This window comes from Manihot esculenta, chromosome 3 (assembly GCF_001659605.2).
Source record: "Manihot esculenta cultivar AM560-2 chromosome 3, M.esculenta_v8, whole genome shotgun sequence".
Classification (NCBI taxonomy): Eukaryota; Viridiplantae; Streptophyta; class Magnoliopsida; order Malpighiales; family Euphorbiaceae; genus Manihot; species Manihot esculenta.
The window spans coordinates 1,323,778-1,345,477 of record NC_035163.2 but is presented as its reverse complement, the minus strand read 5'-3'; the positions used below and the strand labels follow the sequence as shown (position 1 = coordinate 1,345,477).

Here is a 21,700-nt window from a genome sequence, read left to right as displayed (position 1 = left end):
AAAATACAGATCGTAGTGAATCGCCAATAATTATTTTAGAAACTGTAAATGATTATGACATGCGGTATGACATGCATATTTTAGAATATCTGGCTCTAATAACGATATTAATATTTTGGAGTCATCGCATTTATTTTCAAACTTTATTAAAGGTATTGTTCCTCCTATTCATTATGTTATTCAAAAAAAAAGAATATAGTACGAGTTATTATTTAGCTAATGGTATATATTCGAAGTGATGAACTATTGTGTAAACTATTCGTGAACCACAAACAAGGAAGAATAAGTATTTGCAATGAAACCAAAATCATATTGAAAAGATATTGAACGTGCTTTCAGAGTGTTGTAGTTACGTTTTGCAATAGTTACAACATGTTTTTTAAAAAAAGAAGTATTGCATGATATATTAACTACATATATTATCATACATAATATGATAATCGAGAATGAACGTGATTTTAATGCACCTATTGAAGATGATAGAGAATTTCTAGTTTCAATTGTTGAAATGGTTGTCGATAAAAATACTTGATTTAAAAAAATAAAGATAAAAATATCTATTTTGCACTTCGTAATGCATTAATAGAGCATTTATGGGAGCAATATACGATTCAGATGATTATCTAAATTAGTTTGTATTTTTTTATTGATAATTTAATATGTATGAGTTTATTTTATTTTTAATTTGTTAATTAATGTTTAATTAATGTAGGTTTATAATTAATATATTTTTATTTATTTCTAATATAATTAAATATTGAATGAAAATATAAAATATATAAATATATGAATGAATATATAAAATAATATGGAATTTTAGAATGAAATGAATAAATAAAGTTAAAATAAAATAAATAATATAATATTAAGAAGAGAAAATAATATAAATAAAATATTTCTTTTAATATTAAAAATGGCATAAAGAGTTGGAGGTAATATTATATTATTTTTATATTATAAATTAATGTAATGTAAAAATTATGCGTAGAGTTGAAAATGATTTTATTATAAAAAAAATTGCATGCGCTTAAAGAACAACAATTTAAATCAGGATATGATATATTAATTTATTAATATTTTTTTTTATTTTTAAAATTATAATTAAATAATGAAAATAAATGATATGTTTATGGAAAACAACAAATGTGTCATTTCTTGTGGGTTTCCAATCTAACTCTGATAAAATTCCTAGATCGATAAAGCCTTTATTTATTGTAATCCAACCACTTATGGATGTGTCAAAACCTTTTTATTATTTTGTTAAGATATGTGGGAAATCTTCCATGGATCCATCCCATCCAATTAATCTTACTACATCATCCTCGTGAAAGATTTAAGATATTTTTTTCATAAAAAGTTTTTTTATTTATTATTTGAATTTTTAAATTTTATAATAATTTAACCCCTAAAAGTTGAATATTTAACGTATCTGTTTTAACATTGCAAATAAAACACATAAATATACTGACTTGGAAGAAAAAACTAAATACAATGATAATTTAATTACTTTATAAAAAGATAATAATTATAAATATTATCACCTTATGGGATACCTCTGCTGTAAAAATAAATTTAAAATAATAATTATATTATTTTATATATCCTTAACATCGTCATATACTAATAATAATAATTTAAAAATTAATGGCCGCGAGACTTCTAACACTCATACTGAAATTGAGTTTTGAAAAAAAAAAAAGTCCAAACTCTATTAAAACTCACTAAGCAGGTCGACTCATCAACACGCCATTCAATCTGCGCCTAAAGCAGGCCGAAATGACCAAGGGTCTGGATTTGTCAGAAGGGAGTCTAGCTCATTCTATATGATGGAGAGTAGGAGAGTAAGTCCAGATATACCACTACCCTATCATCATGCACGAGAAATTAAATAGCCGCCTGACGAAAATAAACAGATAGGTACGTACGGCTCTATGTGATAAAAACGGATAGCACTGTATTATGCATCACTAAAAGATAAAAGAAAAAAAAAAAGTAAAAAAAGGGAAACATGACCCTCCATATCAAACTTACACATTCATAAACTTAATTTTCTTTAGACTTCAGAATATAAAAAATATTTATATTTACTTTTATTATTAAGTATAAGATAATAATTTAATTGTTTTTTTCGTAACAAATAAAAAACTTGATTAAAATTATAATTTTATTATACATAAAACATTCTAGTGAACTGATTAGTAGTTGATTTTAAATTAATTACACTGATTTGTTGTGATGGTATTGATTGAATATACTATTTGAACTTGATGAGTTGATACAATAAATGTATCTAATAATTTCTAATGCTCAATAATTTCTTTTAACCTTTTTGTAGTTAAATCAATTAAAACGATGAAATATTTATTCATAGTACAAACTATATATACATGTCAAGTCCCTGAAAGTGTACATTTGCCATTTCCGGGGACTAATTAAGTTCCAGAAACCATTGACAAGCTATGTAAGGTAAATTGAGGAAGAAGATCATATATGTACAGTAGGTAAACTCATAGAGCTGCAGGCTATACTTGTCTTATCTTGAGGACGTTAACCTACCTGAAGATGGACAAATTATTCTATACAATCGATTGTATTTAATAGTTATATGTTAATCGATGATTATAGTGGGATTTATATAAAATCCACGTAATCAAAGGTTATTATATAACCGTTTTACATATAATGCCCTAAAGATAATGAGTTTAGAGATCCTTTCAGGTCAATTCCAATTAAGTAATTCTTCTATCATTTGAATTGCAATTCTGTCCTCTTCATCCGACGTCCCTTTTCCAGGTTCCATCCCAAGTGCCGGCAACGACGATGACAGTGACGATCCGTCCTCTATCACCTGCGTTTTCTTGTTTCCAAGCTCCACCTTCATGACCCAGTTCGATCTTGAATCAGACCCAGCTCCTTTTTGCCACACTCCAATGCGAGAGCTGTCGTCGTCGAGCCTTAAACAAGTGAGTGAAGCAGGAGAAGCGTCTTTACAACACTTGCGGAGCTTGGTATCAAGCATCTCAGAAAGAGCCTTGGGCGGCAATGGAGACTGATCATTACTGCTGCTGTAATCATGATGATGATCATTATCATCATCTCTAGGGAAATTGGTTTTTGCTTTCTGACCATTCATTAATATAGCTGCTTGATCGTAAGCTCTTGCTGCTGCCTCAGCTGTTTCAAATGTGCCTAGCCATATCCTCCGCTTCCTACACAAACCCACCAACAAAAACAAAACCAAATGCAAGATCAGACACTGTTGCTTTCTATTACTCACGAAAAATACAGAGATGGTGGAATTTATAGCTTACAGTAAAGGGTGGCGAATTTCTGAGACCCAGGAGCCCCACTGTCGTTGCCTGACACCTCTGAATTTCTTTGAATGTACCATAGATTTTTTGTGAAGGTTATCAGAGTCAGAAATTTTTTGCAGAGAGATATGAAAATGAGTGGAGATGAATGAGTGTCTCAAGGATTTTACATTTAAGTGAGAGAGAGAAGGAAATTGTGTAAGAGAGATTATGTGTGGGCTGTCGGCGAAATGGATAGAGAAGTCCACAGATTGCAATAAAGATTTCACCTAAACGTTACTATTTGAGAAATGATAAATCTTTAATTTGCCTTCAAAACACTGCTAAATAAATGAGCTAACATGCTTGGTCTGTACCATCAAAGTGAAATCAAAGATATATATCTTCACCTTTAATTCCATAGAATTCTTACCTAAATCCTAGTGTGTATATATTTAATTAATAAATAAATAATAAATTATATTTACAGATTTAACCTGATAATAAATATATTTTGAATAAATCTAAAAGGTCTTAAGTTCTATTCTTTCGATCCTCAATTTACATTTTAAATAAAAAAACTTTAAAATTATAAACAAAATTTAATTAAATTCAGTCGATCATAAATTTAATTAAAACAGTTTTATTTCTCAAAAATTAAAAATACCAACTAAACAAATTAAAATATTTACTTTCTAGTAAATATACTTTTCGGAACATAAATTACTCATGAAATAGATTGTTTTGAATCAAACGAGATTTTAATTTATTTATGAATATTTATTAATCTTATTATTTATTAAAAAAATAATGTAAAAATCAATTATTTTTATTTAATTTTTAATAATTACAATTAAAAATAAATTGGAAGTTGCGACACCCACATGAATTTGGAAATCCTTCCTCTCATAGTACATATATCAACAATTTTAACTTGAAAAGAGAACATCGATCTAGTCCCCTCAATTTCTTTTCTTTGTTTTTTCAATTTTCATCTATAATTAATTTATTTAAATTATAACACATAAATAATGTCTTCAAATTTAAAAGTAAAAACTTAACAAAATTCATATTTATGAGAATATTTAAAGTTGAAATTTTAAAATTTATAGAGATTATTATTTATGTTTTATATATTAATATTATTAATAAGTTAGTCTCTATATTTTTAAAAATCTAATAAATCGTTTTTATTTTTTTGTTTTAAGACAATCGAATTAATTATATAAATCGTCAGTTATAATTGATTTTTTTTTACACAACATTAGTTTGGGTACATAATTTTGGGCTTAAAAAACTTTACCGGTAGTAAGCCCAAACTAAATAGCCCATTTTTCTATGGAAGGCCCATCAGACACTCCACACAATTGGAAAGCTAAGGCCATGCTTATTCGTTCAAAATATTTCTATTTTATTTTCCAGTTTATTTTTCTCTATTTTTCTTTTTAAAAAATTTGTGTTTTCTATATAAAAGGAAATAACAATCTATGTTTATCCATTTTTAAAGCCCTTTTATATAAATTCTGTTGATATTTTATATACCAATTATTTAAATATAAATTATATAATCATACAAATACAATTTATTTAATTTTATTGTTTTTTGTTTCATCATATTGAATTAAAAAATATTAAATTATTCTGAAACACATATCAGTATGAACTCATATGAATTAAGCAAAAGAGAGAATTGATTCTTACTCAATTAAGAAAGCCATCCTCTTCCTATCAATCGAGCTTGGGTTGATTTCGTTAAGGGTGCATAAGTTCTTATGATCAAATTAGAACTTTTTAAAACTTGATCCTGCTCTATTCATAACTGAAGAGTGGTTGTGTTCCAAAAATGGAATATTTCTTCACTGACACAGATAAAACACTGACCTTCCCTTCTGTCATGGGGCCTCTTTTGGCCAGCAATAAACAAAATGCAAACACTGAGAGTATTGTGCAAGCAAGAGGAAAATGGTGGCAGTAACAGATATATACAGAGAAGAAGAGCCCTTTGGTTGAATCACTAACCAGTGGGTCAGATATTGTTTCAGGAAGGAGACAAGGAAGAACACTCAATTTTCCCTCTCCAGTCATGCAATTTTTGAGGTCTAATCAAATCCCTTCTTTTTTTAAACAACAACGAAAGAGAAAGTTCTGGTTTTTCTTGGATAACAAACAGGACCTGTGTTTTTGTTGGTTTTGTTGAACTTGTTTTTAAATTTTCTTTTCTTTTTTGTCCAACCCCAACAGTGGAAGCTTCACGGGAACTTTTCTTTATCATAAAAAGTTTCTTTTTTTTTTTGTTAAAATAGATTTAATTGGGTTTGTTGATTCTCTGTGCAGGATTGTTAGGCCTCTCCTTCCTGGATTTAGGGTTTCACAGCTAACATTTCTGGTCTTGCGCTTGTAAATGCATATCTGTAGACTACTTCCTCCTTGTATCTACCATATTATTGCATGCATGGGGTGAGCTTTTCGGCTTCTTTTACTATGTACATGGTACTTTCTGTTGGATTCTGGATAAAAAAAAATTTATTGATTTCGCCTTTATCAACAGAAGCTTGAATTCCTATAAGTTTCTTTCCTGTTCTACTCTGCTTGCCTGAGTTTTCTGGTTTGTATCACTATAATATGTAGGTTAAGTTTACTTTTAATCTGGTTAGAAACTTTTCTGTGTTTGTGTTTGCTTATTCTGTAAGCAAGCTTCAATGGAGTGAACAGAGAAACATGCTTATGGCTTTTATACTGTATTATTTATTCTTTCCTTCAAGTAGTGGTCAATCCGGTACCTCTCAGACAAGGTTATTCTTTTGCATAGGTTTATGTAGTAATTAGTAACTATGTTTTCTGAGTTTTGTTTCCTGTACTAAACTGAGAGATGCTCTGAGAATCACCCTGCTGTTTATTTCTGTTGTTTTCTCTGGTGCTTGTTTCTGGGCTTTCTTTTTTGTAACCATGGAATCATTTAAGAACAGATGCAAGTCTGTTTTCAGTGTGAGGAAATCTTTCCTAAACCAAACTGAGAGATGCTTTGAGAATAAACCCTGCTGTTCATTTGTTTTGTTTTGTGGTGCTTGTTTCCAGGCTTTCTTGTTTGTAACTATGGAATCATTTAAGAGCAAATGCAATGCTTTGTTTAGTGTGAGTATTTCTTTTTATCTGTTTTCTTCTTTTTCAGAATGAATTGATCTAGAGTTTATTTTTTATTCTTCTCTTAAGTAATACTTTTTTCAATGATTGTGCTGCTGCCTGGCTTGAACTGAACTTTGTTCCAGGTGTGTGAATTGGGAGCAATTATTGTATTGAGTTGTTCTATGTAGAATCAGTCCAATAAACTATGAAATATTTCTGGTTTGATTGATGAAGGAGAGGAGGTGATCATGTGCTTTAAATATCTTTTTATGTGTACGAATTTTTCACTTAAGGATTTAAGGAGACTATATGACTGATGGAGTTTTTTCTGCTTAGCCACTGGCAGCAACTCTTGATTGTATTCTTTTTGGGTGCCTCATTTTTTTTTTACTCAAGCTAATAAAGCTAAAGCAAGATTCAGTTTGTTAAAGTTGGGTGCTAATCATGTTTGTTATAAGTTATAGAAAATAAATATGTTAATATAGGAAGTAAATATTGATAGATGGGTCAGTTGCTTAATCCTAGGGATTGTATAATCATAGACTTGATTTTCCTTCCTATTTAGATACCCTCTCTCATGTATAAATAGATTGTAATCTCTATTGTGAAATACAACAAATATTATCATTCTACATGGTATCAGAGCGTTTCTCGTAGAGATTTAATTTTTCTCTCCCGTCAAAGTTTTTTTAAGGAAAAAAAAAAAAATTTTTTTTTGGAGACTTAGGGCTCTGTTTATTTGGGTTACCCATAACGGGTACTATTTGGATCTCACCATCGCTGGAGTCGCCACATCGTTCCCTTGTCAGATCTGAGGTTTATTTGCCGTTCGGGTTTTGGGGGAGGTGTTTTTATCGGTACTGTTCATCGGAACTGTTCACGAGTACTGTTCACGTGGTACTGTTCATCGGTATTGTTCACGTCGGGTACTGTTTTCTGATTCTGTGTTTCTTTTGTTGCTGTCGTTTTGGGTTTGTTGTCATGGTTGAAGTGAAAACCACCACCGTAACTGATGTGATTCCTATGATGACTAAAATCACGGACCACAAATTGAATGGATCTTCCAATCAAGGAATTTTGATATCTGCAGATGAGTATACACAATTCGTCCAATACCAGGCATCTCTAAAATCCTCTAATTCCTCCTCTATCACTGCAATTGCCGAGTCAGGTAACTCTACTACATGTCTTGTGTCTTCATCCTCAAAATGGGTTATTGATTCTGGTGCTACCGATCATATGTCAGGTAATTCTACCCTTTTGTCCAATCTTGAGTCTCGTACATCGCCTTCTTATGTTACTCTTGCTGATGGCACTAAATCTTCTGTCATTGGTTCTGGTCATGTCAACTTAACCCCTTCTCTTTCTGTATCCTCTGTGTTATGTCTCCCTAAGTTCGCATTTAATTTGCTTTCCGTTAGTAAACTCACTCGTGCATTGAATTGTTGTGTCTCATTCTTTCCTGATCACTGTGTTTTTCAGGATCTTTCGACGAAGCAGATTATTGGTAGAGGGAGTGAGTCAGAGGGTCTTTACGTCTTGGATCAGCAACTACCTCGATCTCCTCGATCTCTGGTATGCTCCACGCGTTTAACACCTTTTGATGTTCATTGTCGTTTGGGGCATCCTTCTCTCTCAGTTTTAAAGAAGTTATATCCACAGTTTCATTCTTTGTCTACTCTAGATTGTGAGTCTTGTCAATTTGCCAAACATCATCGTTTACCTACACTGCCTCGAGTCAATAAACGGGCTTCGTCCCCCTTTGAGTTAGTACATTCAGATGTTTGGGGTCCTTGTCCTGTTGTGTCTAAGTCTGGCTTTAAGTATTTTGTTACTTTTGTTGATGATTTCTCTCGTACTACTTGGTTATTTTTAATGAAGAGTCGTTCAGAATTATTTTCTGTTTTTTGTGCATTTTATGCTGAAATCCAAACCCAATTCAATACTTCCATCCGTATATTGCAAAGTGATAATGCTAAAGAGTATCTCTCTGGGGAATTTCAATCTTATTTGTTACAAAAAGGGATTCTTCATCAGTCATCTTGTGTTGCCACTCCTTCACAAAATGGAGTTGCTGAAAGAAAAAATCGACATCTTCTTGAAGTAGCCAGAGCTCTCTTATTCCAAATGAAGGTACCTAAATGTTTTTGGGCTGATGCTGTATCCACTGCTTGTTTTTTGATCAATCGCATGCCTTCCTCCATCCTTCATAGTGATATCCCTTATAACATTTTGTTTCCCACTAAATCTTTGTTTCCTATTGAGCCACGTATGTTTGGTTGTACATGTTTTGTTCGTGATGTTCGTCCACAGGTTACTAAATTGGATCCTAAATCACTCAAATGTGTCTTCCTTGGCTACTCTCGACGTCAGAAAGGGTATCGTTGTTTTTCTCCTGATCTGAATCGGTATCTTGTGTCTGCGGATGTAACATTCTTTGAGTCCACTCCATTTTTTCCGCCATCATCTGTTTATAACACCGAGGGGGAGGAAGATGACCTCTTGTTATACACTGTTCGCTCTTTGTCTCCTCAGACTACTCCTACACCTTTCGCTCATGTGCCAGGTCGCCCTCCCATCTTTCATGTGTATTCCAGACGCTTAGAGGACTCTGACTCTGTTCCGCTATCTGCTTCTTCGTCGACAGATTCTGCTCCCACTGATCCTTCACCATCTGATTTGGATTTGCCCATTGCTCTTCGCAAAGGTAAACGTACTTGCACTTATCCTATTTCATCTTGTGTCTCTTATGATCAATTATCCTCCTCTTCTCGTTGTTTTGTCACTGCTTTAGATTCTATTTCAATTCCCAAAACTGTTATTGAAGCTTTGTCCCATCCTGGTTGGCGTGCTGCAATGGAAGAGGAAATAATGGCCCTTGACACTAATGGTACTTGGGAGTTGATGTCCTTGCCCCCAGGAAAGCGGGCTATTGGGTGCAAATGGGTGTTTGCAGTAAAAGTAAACCCTGATGGATCTATTGCTCGCCTCAAGGCCCGTTTAGTGGCCAAAGGTTATGTACAAACTTATGGAGTTGACTATTCTGATACATTCTCTCCAGTTGCCAAGCTCGCATCTGTCCGATTGTTTATTTCCTTGGCGGCTACTCATGATTGGCCCTTGCATCAACTGGATATTAAAAATGCTTTTCTTCATGGTGATCTTCAGGAGGAGGTTTATTGTAATACCCGGCTAGACTCCGGTATCGGGATTCCTATCGTCCGGTGGAATCTCGGATGTCGGAGACCTCTAGAAGGGTAGAATCATGTTTTTATGAAATGTTTTCATGTTTTTAATGGTTTTAAGTATTAAATAAAATGAGTTTTTGCATGAAAATAGCATTGGAGGAAAACTCAGGTTCGGCCGCCGAAAGTCAAGTTCGGCCGCCGAACATGCATGCGTTTTGGAGGCACGTTAGGCCCCCGAAAGCATGAGTTAGGGAAGTTCAGGTTCGGCCGCCGAAAGTCAAGTTCGGCCGCCGAACATTGCTTGGATGCGGAGGCACATTCGGCCCCCGAACGTAGCCTGGCCAGCCACTATAAAAGGGTCCCTTAGCCGAAAATGGGCGAGCTTTTTCTCCCTATTTCGGCCAAGGTGAGCATTCCGCTATCCTTCCCCAATCTTGAGTTTTTCCTTCCTTTTTCCATAATCTTCACAAGTTTATAACTTTGTTTTTGAAGATCTTTGAGCTTAGAACGAGTTTTGGAGCTTGGAGACCAAAAGTTGGGACTTCTCCCATCTCCAAGTTTAGATCTCCTCAACCCTCGATCTTCAAGAGGTAAGAGCCGATCTTAAGCTCAATGTATGATTTAAACAAGTTTTATGAAGTTTTAAAGGGTAGAAATGCATGCTAGGGTATATGTTGAGTTATGGATATATATTGATGTTTTGAACAATGTGTGTTGTTTGAGTATGTTTGAAGTGTTGTAGATGGGGTATATGCATGTTTGAGGCCCCTAGGAACTTGTATGCATGCTTTGGTTGAAAAATATGCATGTTTGGAAGGTTTGGAGACGAAATGTGCAAAGGGAGCCAAGTTTCTGCCCTTTGGCAGAAACCAGGTTCGGCAGCCGAAGGTACTTTCGGCCGCCGAACATGGCTGGGGAGGCAGGCCTTTCGGCTGCCGAAGTTGCCCCCGAAGAGAGACTTTCGTCTCTGTCTGGCACTTTCGGCCGCCGAAGGTGCCGCCGAACCTAGCTGAGTTTCGTCTCTGTCCAGGACTTTCGGCCGCCGAAGGTGCCGCCGAAAGTGCCCTGTTCAGCCATTTCATGCATATTTTCTGTGATGTTTTCATGATGTTTTAGGGGGTTTTTGGAGGATATATTAGAGTCATGTTTATATATGTTTGATCCCTCATTGGAGTCCACCTGTGTAGGTTCGGACCCGAGGAACCAAGGATCCCAGCAGTGAGTCAGCTGCTACAGAGTTTGTCAGAGTCAGCCAGAGGTGAGTGGGACTATACTTAACCCTTTTAAATTAAATGTTTTTATCATGCTTCATGCATCATGATTATATTATAGGTTGGTTGCATTAGAATCACGAATTTATGTTGCATTGCATTACTATTTGTTGTTGATGGGGGATGGACATTGCACGACTCACTAGCCCTTTGTACGAAGTCCTGTGGTGCCCATAATAGGGCCGGGCAATAGCTCCGATCTACGAAGTCCTGTGGTGCCCATAATAGGGCCGGGCAATACGAAGTCCTGTGGTGCCCATAATAGGGCCGGGCATGGAGCTGAGGGATTTTTGGGTCAGTCCGTCCATGATGTGAAATGTTTGTGCAGTGATCCATTTCATGATGGCATGTTTTAAATATTCTTTTTATAGTTCTACTCACTGGGCATCTAGCTCACCCCTCTCCCCTAACCCCCAGGTTTGCAGGCACGGGATAGATAGAGAAGGCAAGAAGAGAAAAAGGAAGTCATATGCATGTAATAGTTAGATTGTGGACATGACAATTGTATTATGATGAAATGTAAAATTATTCAGTATGTTATGTAATGAGGTTATTGAGGATAGAGTTGTGCTTGACCATAGTACATTGTTAATCCCTTTTGTATGTACATGATCTTATGTTATGATGTTTATGTAAACCAGCTCAACACAGGTGGTTTTGCCTTTAAGGCTTGATGAGGTCCCACAGAGGGACTATGTTATGTATATGATCAGAGTATGCACAGGTTGAGTTTGGTGGATGTTTATGAAAAGAAAAGTTTTAATTTTTATGTATATTGTTGATCATGTATGGGATTATACAGGTTTCCAGGTCTTATGTCAGGCTTGCTACGGGTCCCGGCGGCCTTAAGTCGACCCGGATCCTAGCGCCGGTAGCGGTCCGATTTTCGGGTCGTTACATTTATATTGAGCAACCACCTGGTTTTGTTGCTCAGGGGGAGTCAGGTAAGGTTTGTAGACTTCGAAAATCCCTTTATGGCTTGAAACAGAGTCCTCGAGCATGGTTTGGCAGGTTTAGTGAGGTGGTCCAACAGTTTGGAATGAAGATGAGTAAGTGTGATCACTCAGTGTTTTATAGAAATTCTGATAGTGGAGTAATTCTGCTTGTAGTATATGTGGATGATATCGTTATTACAGGAAGTGACATTGCTGGCATCACATCCCTAAAAGAATTTCTTAAAACAAAGTTTCATATAAAGGATTTGGGTTCCTTGAAATATTTCTTGGGAATTGAAGTTATGCGGTGTAAGAAAGGCATCTTCTTATCTCAAAGAAAATATGTTCTTGATTTGTTGGCAGAAACAGGAAAATTGGGTGCTAAGCCTTGTAGTACCCCAATGACCCCTAACCTTCAACTTACCACAGAAGACAGTGAGCCATTTGCAGATCCTGGAAGGTACAGAATATTAGTTGGTAAGCTGAATTATTTGACTGTGACTCGTCCTGATATTGCATATTCAGTGAGTGTGATAAGTCAGTTTATGTCCTCTCCTACTGTTGCCCAGTGGGATGCTCTGAGACAGATTCTTTGTTACCTTAAAGGGGCCCCAGGGCGAGGCCTATTCTATGGTAACCATGGGCACTAAAATATTGAATGCTTTTCTGATGCTGATTGGGCAGGCTCGAAAGTTGATAGGAGGTCAACTACTGGGTATTGTGTTTTTGTGGGAGGTAACTTGGTCTCATGGAAAAGTAAGAAGCAAAATGTGGTCTCACGTTCTAGTGCTGAATCTGAATATCGAGCCATGGCACAAGCCGTTTGTGAAATCTTGTGGGTACGTCAACTGTTGGAAGAAGTTGGGTTTTCAAATTCGGTGCCTGCTAAGTTGTGGTGTGATAATCAAGCAGCTATCCACATTGCCTCCAATCCAGTATTTCACGAGAGGACCAAACACATCGAGATTGATTGTCATTTTGTTTGTGAAAAGGTTCAACAAAAGATAATATCAACAGAACATATCCGAACTGGAGAACAATTAGGAGATATTTTCACTAAAGCTCTAAATGGGACTCGAGTCGATTATATATGTAACAAGTTGGGCATGATTAACATTTATGATCCAACTTGAGGGGGAGTGTTATAAGTTATAGAAAGTAAATATGTTAATATAGGAAGTAAATATTGATAGATGGGTCAGTTGCTTAATCCTAGGGATTGTATAATCATAGACTTGATTTTCCTTCCTATTTAGATACCCTCTCTCATGTATAAATAGATTGTAATCTCTATTGTGAAATACAACAAATATTATCATTCTACAATGTTTATGGTGAAACCTGGTTTGTAACAGAGCAGAGGTTGTTTTGGTTGCTGTGCTAAACTTTCTACACTTTTAACTGTTGATGACCCATCAAAGGGTCTGGCAAGTCAAGGTCGAACAGTAAAGCGAGCCAGCACTGTAGATGACATCTGGAGCACCAGTGCAGGCGAAATGGACCTTAGCGGAGAACAATCCCAAAGAAGTTTTTCATCAATCATGACCTTGAATCAGCCCTTTCATCCTTATACTAATGATGGAAGCACAAGCAATTCTTTTGAATTTTTAAACCCTGGCAAGTTTTTATATATTCGCTTCTTCAATATGTCACATTCAATGAAACGTCCGTGTTGTTTCCTTAATGTTGAAGTCCTCAATTCTTAACATACATTTTAGTTTCTCTTTTAAGATATTGCTTCCTTCAACTTACTTGTTAGAGTCACATAGTCATTCTCCGTGACTGTTCTGGATCTACTACTTGATTTGTGCAATTCTAAGAATTATGCGTTGCTAGGACTTGCGAGATATAGGTCGTAAGTTAGTTACATGAGCGAGCAGTTTGTATAATATAGGAATAGAGATGTATTCGGGGATTGAAGATTAGTCTCCGATTCCTTTCTTGTCTTTTCCTTTTTGCCAAGCAAGTATTAAGGCCACCTTATCCAAGATTAACATGCAGTTCTTTTTTCTTTTTTTTCTCCCCACGCTTTGCTGATGCAGCTATGAAATGACCTTTAGCTATAGATGCTTGTTGAATGCAGGTCTTCTTCTTTGGAAGCAAACAAGGCAGCAATGGCTTGCAAATAAAAGGTCTCCAAACAATACACAAGTTCAAGAGCCGACAATAAGGTGAAATGCCCCCTTTCCTCCTCTTTCAATACTAAAGCCTATGAAGAATTTCATTGGCAGCTCACGTCGAGCATTGAGGCATTTTAGAACATAAAATATTCTCTTATGTCTCCTTGCAAGTCTTCTTCCTTCCTCTTTCCTCTTTGTGTCTTTCTTTTCTTTCCTCTCTATTTAACCTTTTCAGCGAAACTGTTCGCCAAAATGATACGGATCAGATGCTACCCACTTCATAGTTTTTCTTAGCCAGAAAAATACTGCTAAGTGGGATTTTGTTATTTGCAATGTAGCTGTCATTTGCAGCTCTTTGTTAACTACTGAGTTATGCAGAGGGAATGCCACGTACGAGAGTTTAGTCGGAACGAACAAGCCTTTCCCCCGACGTATCCCTCTCACTGTAAGTCAGCTCTTTCCTTTATCTTTTTAAATATTCTTTCAATATGCAACTTGCTCTCATTCTCTGATATCTTGTGGGATGTCAATGACAGGAAATGGTGGATTTTCTTGTTGATATTTGGGAACATGAAGGCTTACATGACTAAAATAAGCTGGAAATTTTTACAAGTGCTTTCTCCTCATTCAAAGTATAGCCTAAGGATGCATCTTCCATATGATTTCTATAGCCTTTCTTTCTTTCTTTCTTTCTTTGATTGAAGTGTATCCTTCTTGTGGAGCAGCAGTTGCTGTGCAATTATGTTGAATTGATTCAGTCATAGGCACAGGAGTTGTAAAAATCAAAATCCTCATTTCTTGTGGGAGTTGTTTGGTATATGTCACTTTCAGATTAATCAATTTATTTTCTATTTTACCAAAGTTTTTATGGCCTAATATTGCTAATAATCAAAAATTTTTTTTTTACCATCCAAAATTGTTAGCAGAAATATAGAATGTGAAACCTTATTCATCTTGGCAGTGGTCTCTTTCAGGCTCTAGTGAGCAAGTACTAAATTGTAAAGGATGAATTTGAAGCTGAATCCAACATGATAAGTGGGTGTAGGGTATTCTTTTGAATGAAATGTTGGTGAAAGATGGCAAAAGCTGCAAAGCAAGGCCCCCCATGCTTCCCCTTCATCCCATTATTACAACACTTTACACTACTTGTTTTTTTCACATTTTCAAAAAGCTCGAAAATTCGGCACTCTTATGGTTTAATTACAATTAGTTTTGAATTTTACTACATATTTGAATCGATTCTAATTTTTATTATAAATATCCAATAAAAAATTATGATAGCTTTTTAAAAAGACAATTTTGAAACACATAACTTTTAAAAGTATCACCAATGTCATAAAGGAGTGAAAATTACACCGTTAGAAGTTAATTTTATATTTTAATTATTTTTTTAAATATTTTTATAATTTTACATAACTTTTTTTATTATAAATAATCATTTTTTAATTATTTTAAATGAACTTTTCAATTTTTGAAAATGTTAAATAAGACTTTTTAGCTTCTAACTTATCATTTTTTTATACCGTCTTATTTAAACGATATTAATTAAAATTTCTAATTGAATCGGTCTTTTATTATAAATTATTTTTTATAAATATTTATTGTGAAAAATATAAAATTATTTTCACATAGAATATTTAATATGGACATGTTATTTTGGTGCAAGCACACATCGCATTAAAAAAAAATTGCTGTGGTTTGGTGGGATCAAATCACAACTCGTACAATTCTCAAACCCATAAGGCTCTGCTTCCTTCTGTTGGGTAGATTGCTTCTCTGACTCATTTGGGTTTCTGGAAGAAATTTCCTGGAAATTCATCTTTGCAATTTGGGAGTAGGGTTTGGATTAATGTTAAATTAAAGAGTAATGATTAAATTAAATAATCTGAAATCTATGTAGAATGTGAAGAGATGGAATCCCCAAGTGGGTGTAATAGAATATATTCAAGTGGAGAAGATATGCATGCACTTGGAAATTTTGATGAGTTGTTGGGCATCAAATTTTATGAATTTATTTATATTATATAAATTAATTTTAATATTTGTTGTCCCCCCATGGATATCATGGCTTTATCTTATAATATATATTATTAAAAAAAATTAAATTATATTACAAAGTTGATGCTTTAAGGAAATAACATTTCTAGTGCATTGGTCAAAGGCCTTTCTTTGCTCTCTATACACATGTACAAATATTCCTCATTACCCTAATTAATTTAATTAAATAAAAATTAACTAATTTAAGGTGATTAAAATTACTTTTAAATTACATTAAGACTTCGTTTGGAACTAAATAATTCACTAATTTTAATTAAAAAATTGATCATTTTTAAACTGAAATTATTATTATTATTATTATTATTATTATTATTATTATTTCCACCAAAAACCAACTATATAATGGGAATCACCATTGATAAGCCAGCTGAGTATAAAACACCTTGTTAATATAAAATTGGAAAAGGAAGAAATAAATTAATTATTTTATATAAGTAAAAGAAAAATTACCTGAATTCAAATGAAATTAATTAAAAATTAAAATTTTAATATTTATAAAAATTAAATCGAATTAATTTTAATCAAAATTGAATCGAATTAAATTAATTTGCTCACTCTAATCATAGATAAAAACTGGCCGGACCAGCACTGGGGCAAGTCAAAATGTTTTTTTAACGAGGATAAGAATTTATAAAATTATAAAATTAGTTGCCAATTTTGACAATTAAATAAAAATTTCTAAAAGTTATTAATACCGCTGTAATTATGAGATGATTAATTAAGGAAACTATGTAGACCTCAGAATAATAGTCAATGCCTGAAATGGTCATCCACGCGGATTCATACTTCACTTCAATTCTCTCTAAATTGTTGATTTGATATGATGTAGTGGTGAAGTATTTTTAAAAAGAGAATTTTATTAATTTTTAAAGAAAATATTATTATTAGAGATAATTATTAAAAATTGTATGATAAACAAAAAAAAAATTCAATTTGAAAAAAAAAAAAATTATTGGCATTCCGTTTTTCTTACCCCCGAAGGTCAATGGATTCAATGGATCATACACCATATTAGTATTTTTCAATTTCATAAGCCCTCGCATGACGTGTGGGAAATAGCCACAACCACAGAAACAAACAACCCAAAACACAACCTTGCAACCAAACAAACCCCAAAAGAAAAGACGGTAACCGAAACCACTATCTGGTTTCTGGTATTCAATTTATTTGGGTGGGAGAATATAACAAAGAAACCCCACTTCTTTATGCAGATACATTGTATGTGGGTTATCATAGCGTGTATTGTCATGTACCGAAACCACACTCCACTTGCAATAAAGGCTCTGTCTAGCTCAACTTACTCCTTTCATTCATTTGTGTATCTTCTTCCTCTCTCTCTTTCTCTCTCTGTCTCTTTTTGCCCTATCTTATAGGGTTTCCATGTCCTTCTAGCTCCGATCTCTCTCATGCATTCGAGTTTTCAAGATCTATACGTTGGTTTGATTGCGATTATTGCTTTCGGGTATCTCTTTTTTGCTCTCTTTGGAGGGTTTCTCGGTGGTAGACGGTGTGAATTTTACCTCCCGGGGTTTTTTGAGCTCAATCCATGTCTAAGCTCTTCGGATTCGCTGGTATGCTCTCGGATTTTTCTTTTTTAGCTGATAGATCTGCTTATCGAGCTATTTCAGTCGATCCTGTGGTAGATCAGATATGTGGGTTTAATTCTTTAGATTATTTTCGCTGTTATCTACATGGGTTTCGTTTTTTTATCTGAATTTTGGATTAGGGGACATGGTTGATGTTTTGACCTTTTGTTTTTTTATGTTTTTCTAGCTTTGAATTTATGAATCTCCTTAGAATTGATCTTTTAGGATTATCATGTGGTGATGAGGTACATCAGACATTGTAACATGGATTTTTTAGATCGATCTGTTAGTTTTTCGTTAGATCAGGATTATTAGAACTAAGCAGATCTGTTTTTCTTAAGTTGATAGCCGCGTTACACTTGATGATGATTCTTAAATGGTTTATTTATATGATCCTGTTTTCTGTTACTGTTTTTGGATTTGATGATGGAGATTTTGCTTAGTCTGGAGGTTTTCTGATAGTCTATTTTTTATTTTTTTAGTTAATGAATCAAATAAAATGAACTAAAGTCTCATGGGATGCCTGAATCGGAAATAGTTTTGTTATCTAATCAGCTTAAAGATGTAAAAGCTAGAATTTGGGATCTTATATGGGATGTTTAATTATTGATGATATATTATGGTGTTTCTAGATTCTTGATTTTAGTTACTGACGGGAAATTAGGAGATCTGCTCACCAATAGTTGTTACTTGTAAGCTGCTACGCTTCCAATACGTTGTCTTGGATTTGAAACATAAAAATTCTATCATCCAGTTTAATGAGCTTGGCAGTTGATGCAAGTAGAGATGAAGTAGCTTGCTGACTAGTGTTTGTTTTTTTCTTATTAAACTTGCCTATCTTGAAATTAGAAGGATGTGAATATTCAAAATCTTCAATAGATTCTCTTAGTTTTATGTATGCAAAGATTTTGTTACATAGTTGTAAATTATTGGAGCTAATTTATCAAATTTAGTTGATTGTTGGTTAATTGTGAATTAATGAAAGATGCTGGCTTCATTTTGTCAGGAACTGATGATTTTTGCCCTGGGGGGTCAATATTCAGAAACCCCAAGGAGCCTAGCCTCTTTTTGTCCCTTGGTCGTCATGTGGATGTCTATTATCCTTCCTGCAAGAGGACTCGTGTCAGCGCTCCATTTGTTTTCAGTGAAGAGAGGTTTGAGCAGAAAAGACGGGCATCTATTGAAGTTCTGCCAGATGAATGTCTCTTTGAAATTTTCAGACGTTTGCCCGGAGGGGAGGAAAGGAGCGCCTGTGCTTGTGTCTCCAAGCGCTGGCTTTCTCTTATGAGCAATATGTCCAGGGATGAACTCTGCAGTAAGAAAACTACCCAATTGTTGAATGAGTCTGTTGAAAAGAATGGTGAGGTGAAATCTGAGGCTGAAGATCAAGAAATTGAGGGTGATGGGTGCCTTTCCAGGAGCTTGGAGGGGAAGAAGGCCACAGATATTAGACTTGCTGCCATTGCAGTTGGAACTGCTAGTCGAGGAGGTTTGGGCAAGCTTTCTATTCGTGGAAATAATTCTGGCCATGGTGTGACAAATGTAGGCCTGAAGGCAATTGCACGTGGCTGCCCTTCACTTAGGGCTCTTTCCTTGTGGAATTTGCCTCTGGTTGGTGATGAAGGACTATATGAGATTGCTAATGGCTGTCACATGCTGGAGAAGCTCGATCTTTGTGGGTGTCCCGCAATTTCTGACAAGGGTCTGATTGCAATTGCAAGGAACTGCCCAAATTTGACTGAGCTAACTATAGAATCTTGTTCAAACATTGGGAATGATGGTCTGCAATCTGTTGGCCGTTGCTGCACCAATCTAAAATCCATCTCAATCAATGACTGCCCAATTGTTGGGGATCAAGGGATTGCAGGCCTTGTATCTTCTGCTACATATGTTCTGTCAAAGATAAAGCTCCAGGCTTTGAACATTACTGATGTGTCTCTAGCTGTGGTTGGACACTATGGTAAGTCAGTTACTGATCTTGTCCTCACCAGCTTGCCAAATGTGAGTGAAAGGGGCTTTTGGGTCATGGGTAATGGCCATGGCTTACAGAAGTTGAAGTCCTTTACAGTTACATCATGCCAAGGAGTGACAGACAATGGACTTCAAGCTGTGGGGAAAGGTTGCCCAAATTTAAGGCAGATCTGCCTCCGGAAATGTGCATTCTTATCTGATAATGGACTGGTCTCTTTTGTAAAAGCTGCAGAGTCACTAGAGAGCCTGCAATTGGAGAAGTGCCACAGGATTACCCAACTTGGGTTTTTTGGTTCCCTTTTCAACTGTGGGGCAAAATTGAAGGCTCTTGCTGTGATGAACTGCTTGGGAATTAGGGACCTAAATCTGGAATTACCACAGCTGTCTCCTTGCAAATCCCTACGTTCATTGTGCATACGAAACTGCCCGGGTTTTGGTGATGGTAGCTTGGCTCTTTTGGGGAAGTTGTGTCCTCTGTTGCAGCATGTGGAATTGAGTGGACTTCAGGGTGTAACTGATGCTGGGTTTGCTCCATTGCTTGAGAACTGTGAGGCTGGTTTGGTAAACGTCAATTGTAGTGGCTGTGTTAATTTGTCTGACAAAGTGGTGTCAGCAATGACCGAGAAGCATGGTTGGACTCTCGAGTTGCTGAACCTTGAGGGATGTGTGAAAATTACTGATGCAAGTTTGGCCACAATTGCAGAGAATTGCTTGTTGCTCAGTGAACTCGATGTCTCAAAGTGTGCCATCTCAGATTCTGGGCTTGCTGTCATGGCTCGGTCAAACTCGCTCAATCTCCAGATCCTTTCAGTATCTGGTTGCTCTATGATATCAGACAAGAGCTTACCCGCCCTTGTAAAAATGGGTCAGACTCTCGTAGGACTGAATCTCCAGCACTGCAATGCCATTAGCTCCAGAACTGTTGATCTGCTTGTGGAGAGGTTGTGGAGGTGCGATATCCTCTCTTAGGCATGGGAAGGATGGTGAAAGATTAGGAGCAAACTTAATGCATTGCGATCAAAGTACGTAGCTTCAGATTCTAGTCAGCTTTTGTGAGTAGCAGCAGCAGCTTGTTTAGTTTTTGGGTCCATGAGTCGTGGGTCTTTTCTTCTTCCGGTACTCGGTTCCTTTTTCCTGGGAGGATGGCCATTGATCCCCTTTTTTTTAGCAGGCTTCTGTTCCAGAAACCTGTTATAAATATTTTAGCCCCAAAAACGTTGGGGCTGCAACTTTCATCATGGCCGTAATACCCAGAGAATACAGTCAACTGGGTTCTGATTCATAGGTTTTCATCTGTTTCCTGTTTCAGGGTTTTGACACTCGGGTGTTTTTAGCCTTGACCTTGTATATGGGTTGTGCCTGCATGCTTGGTTTAGGCTTTTATATGATCTACCAGTGTCGAGTCTGTCCATTGTGTCTTGATGTTTTTATAGTCATGTTTCGAACGTGATGGTTTGGTTTGTTTTCCCCAAAGGGTGGAATACAGTGTCTGAAAATTGTGGAGGTTGCTGTTGGCAGTTGGAGGATATGGTGCCTTGTGGTCGTGGGCTTTGGCCATGGCAGCAGTTTAAAGAGTCTGCCATGACAACCTTTCTTCTTCAGGAAGAGGTTGTTTTTTTATCTCTTGTAATCCAAGCCCTTGTTTTTACAGGCTTCATTTCTTCAAGAACTGTATTTTGCAACCTCTTTGTGTAATAAAAATATTTCCACCCTTTGTGTTGTAAGCTTCTTATCTCATGAATGAATGAATAATTTGGATGTTTGCTTCCTTTAATTTGGTTCAGATTCAGACCTCAGGCCAAGAAAACTGGTTGTGTTGTGAATTTGGATATTTATGAATTTTAAGTTTAATTTTGTGATTTTGCAATGGTAAAAATATTTTATATTCATTAAAACATATGTAATATGTCATTTGTCAGGTAAACTTGGTAAGTCGGTCTGTGTCTGTCTGTGTCATGGACTTGGAGGGGGCAAGAGCATTAACGTCGAATAACAAGGACTGGAAAGTTGTGTAAATGCCAATAATTTTGAAAAAGATCTGAAACAATTAGTCTCGACAATCAATCAAATACATGATTAGACATTATCTTATCTTGATAATTAGTATTAATATTTGATTAGATAGACAATCTTGTACTGTTAGATTACTATTTCATTT

At 35.4% G+C, this 21,700-nt stretch overlaps 3 protein-coding genes across 3 annotated transcripts; 2 read left to right on the top strand and 1 right to left on the bottom strand.

Annotated features, from left to right (window-relative positions):
- Window positions 1-2,453: 2,453 nt before the first annotated feature.
- LOC110612220 (ethylene-responsive transcription factor SHINE 2) lies at window positions 2,454-3,551 on the bottom strand. Its single transcript, XM_021752930.2, has 2 exons — window positions 3,312-3,551; window positions 2,454-3,209 (listed from the first exon to the last, which is right to left on the bottom strand). The coding sequence occupies exons 1-2, from the start codon at window positions 3,389-3,391 to the stop codon at window positions 2,720-2,722; spliced, it is 570 nt and encodes a 189-aa protein (XP_021608622.1). The 5' UTR covers window positions 3,392-3,551; the 3' UTR covers window positions 2,454-2,719.
- Window positions 3,552-5,003: 1,452 nt separating this feature from the next.
- Window positions 5,004-14,788, top strand: LOC110610953. The gene is made up of 6 exons (XM_043954714.1): window positions 5,004-5,387; window positions 5,625-6,422; window positions 13,163-13,498; window positions 13,845-13,978; window positions 14,306-14,372; window positions 14,464-14,788. The coding sequence occupies exons 2-6, from the start codon at window positions 6,237-6,239 to the stop codon at window positions 14,515-14,517; spliced, it is 777 nt and encodes a 258-aa protein (XP_043810649.1). The 5' UTR covers window positions 5,004-5,387; window positions 5,625-6,236; the 3' UTR covers window positions 14,518-14,788.
- Window positions 14,789-17,274: 2,486 nt separating this feature from the next.
- On the top strand, window positions 17,275-21,316 carry LOC110610391 (EIN3-binding F-box protein 1). Its single transcript, XM_021750300.1, has 2 exons — window positions 17,275-17,556; window positions 18,578-21,316. Exons 1-2 carry the CDS (start codon window positions 17,532-17,534, stop codon window positions 20,509-20,511), a joined length of 1,959 nt encoding a protein of 652 aa, XP_021605992.1. The 5' UTR covers window positions 17,275-17,531; the 3' UTR covers window positions 20,512-21,316.
- The last annotated feature ends 384 nt before the right edge of the window (window positions 21,317-21,700 follow it).

Coding starts and splice junctions, on each gene's coding strand:
- LOC110612220 (XM_021752930.2), bottom strand. CDS start 3,391: ATGGTACATTCAAAGAAATTCAGAGGTGTCAGGCAACGACAGTGGGGC. Junction 3,210..3,311: donor GAAATTCGCCACCCTTTACT/GTAAGCTATAAA, acceptor GGGTTTGTGTAG/GAAGCGGAGGATATGGCTAG.
- LOC110610953 (XM_043954714.1), top strand. CDS start 6,237: ATGGAATCATTTAAGAACAGATGCAAGTCTGTTTTCAGTGTGAGGAAA. Junction 13,499..13,844: donor GTTGTTTCCTTAATGTTGAA/GTCCTCAATTCT, acceptor ACGCTTTGCTGA/TGCAGCTATGAAATGACCTT. Junction 13,979..14,305: donor GTTCAAGAGCCGACAATAAG/GTGAAATGCCCC, acceptor TGAGTTATGCAG/AGGGAATGCCACGTACGAGA.
- LOC110610391 (XM_021750300.1), top strand. CDS start 17,532: ATGTCTAAGCTCTTCGGATTCGCTG. Junction 17,557..18,577: donor TAAGCTCTTCGGATTCGCTG/GTATGCTCTCGG, acceptor TCATTTTGTCAG/GAACTGATGATTTTTGCCCT.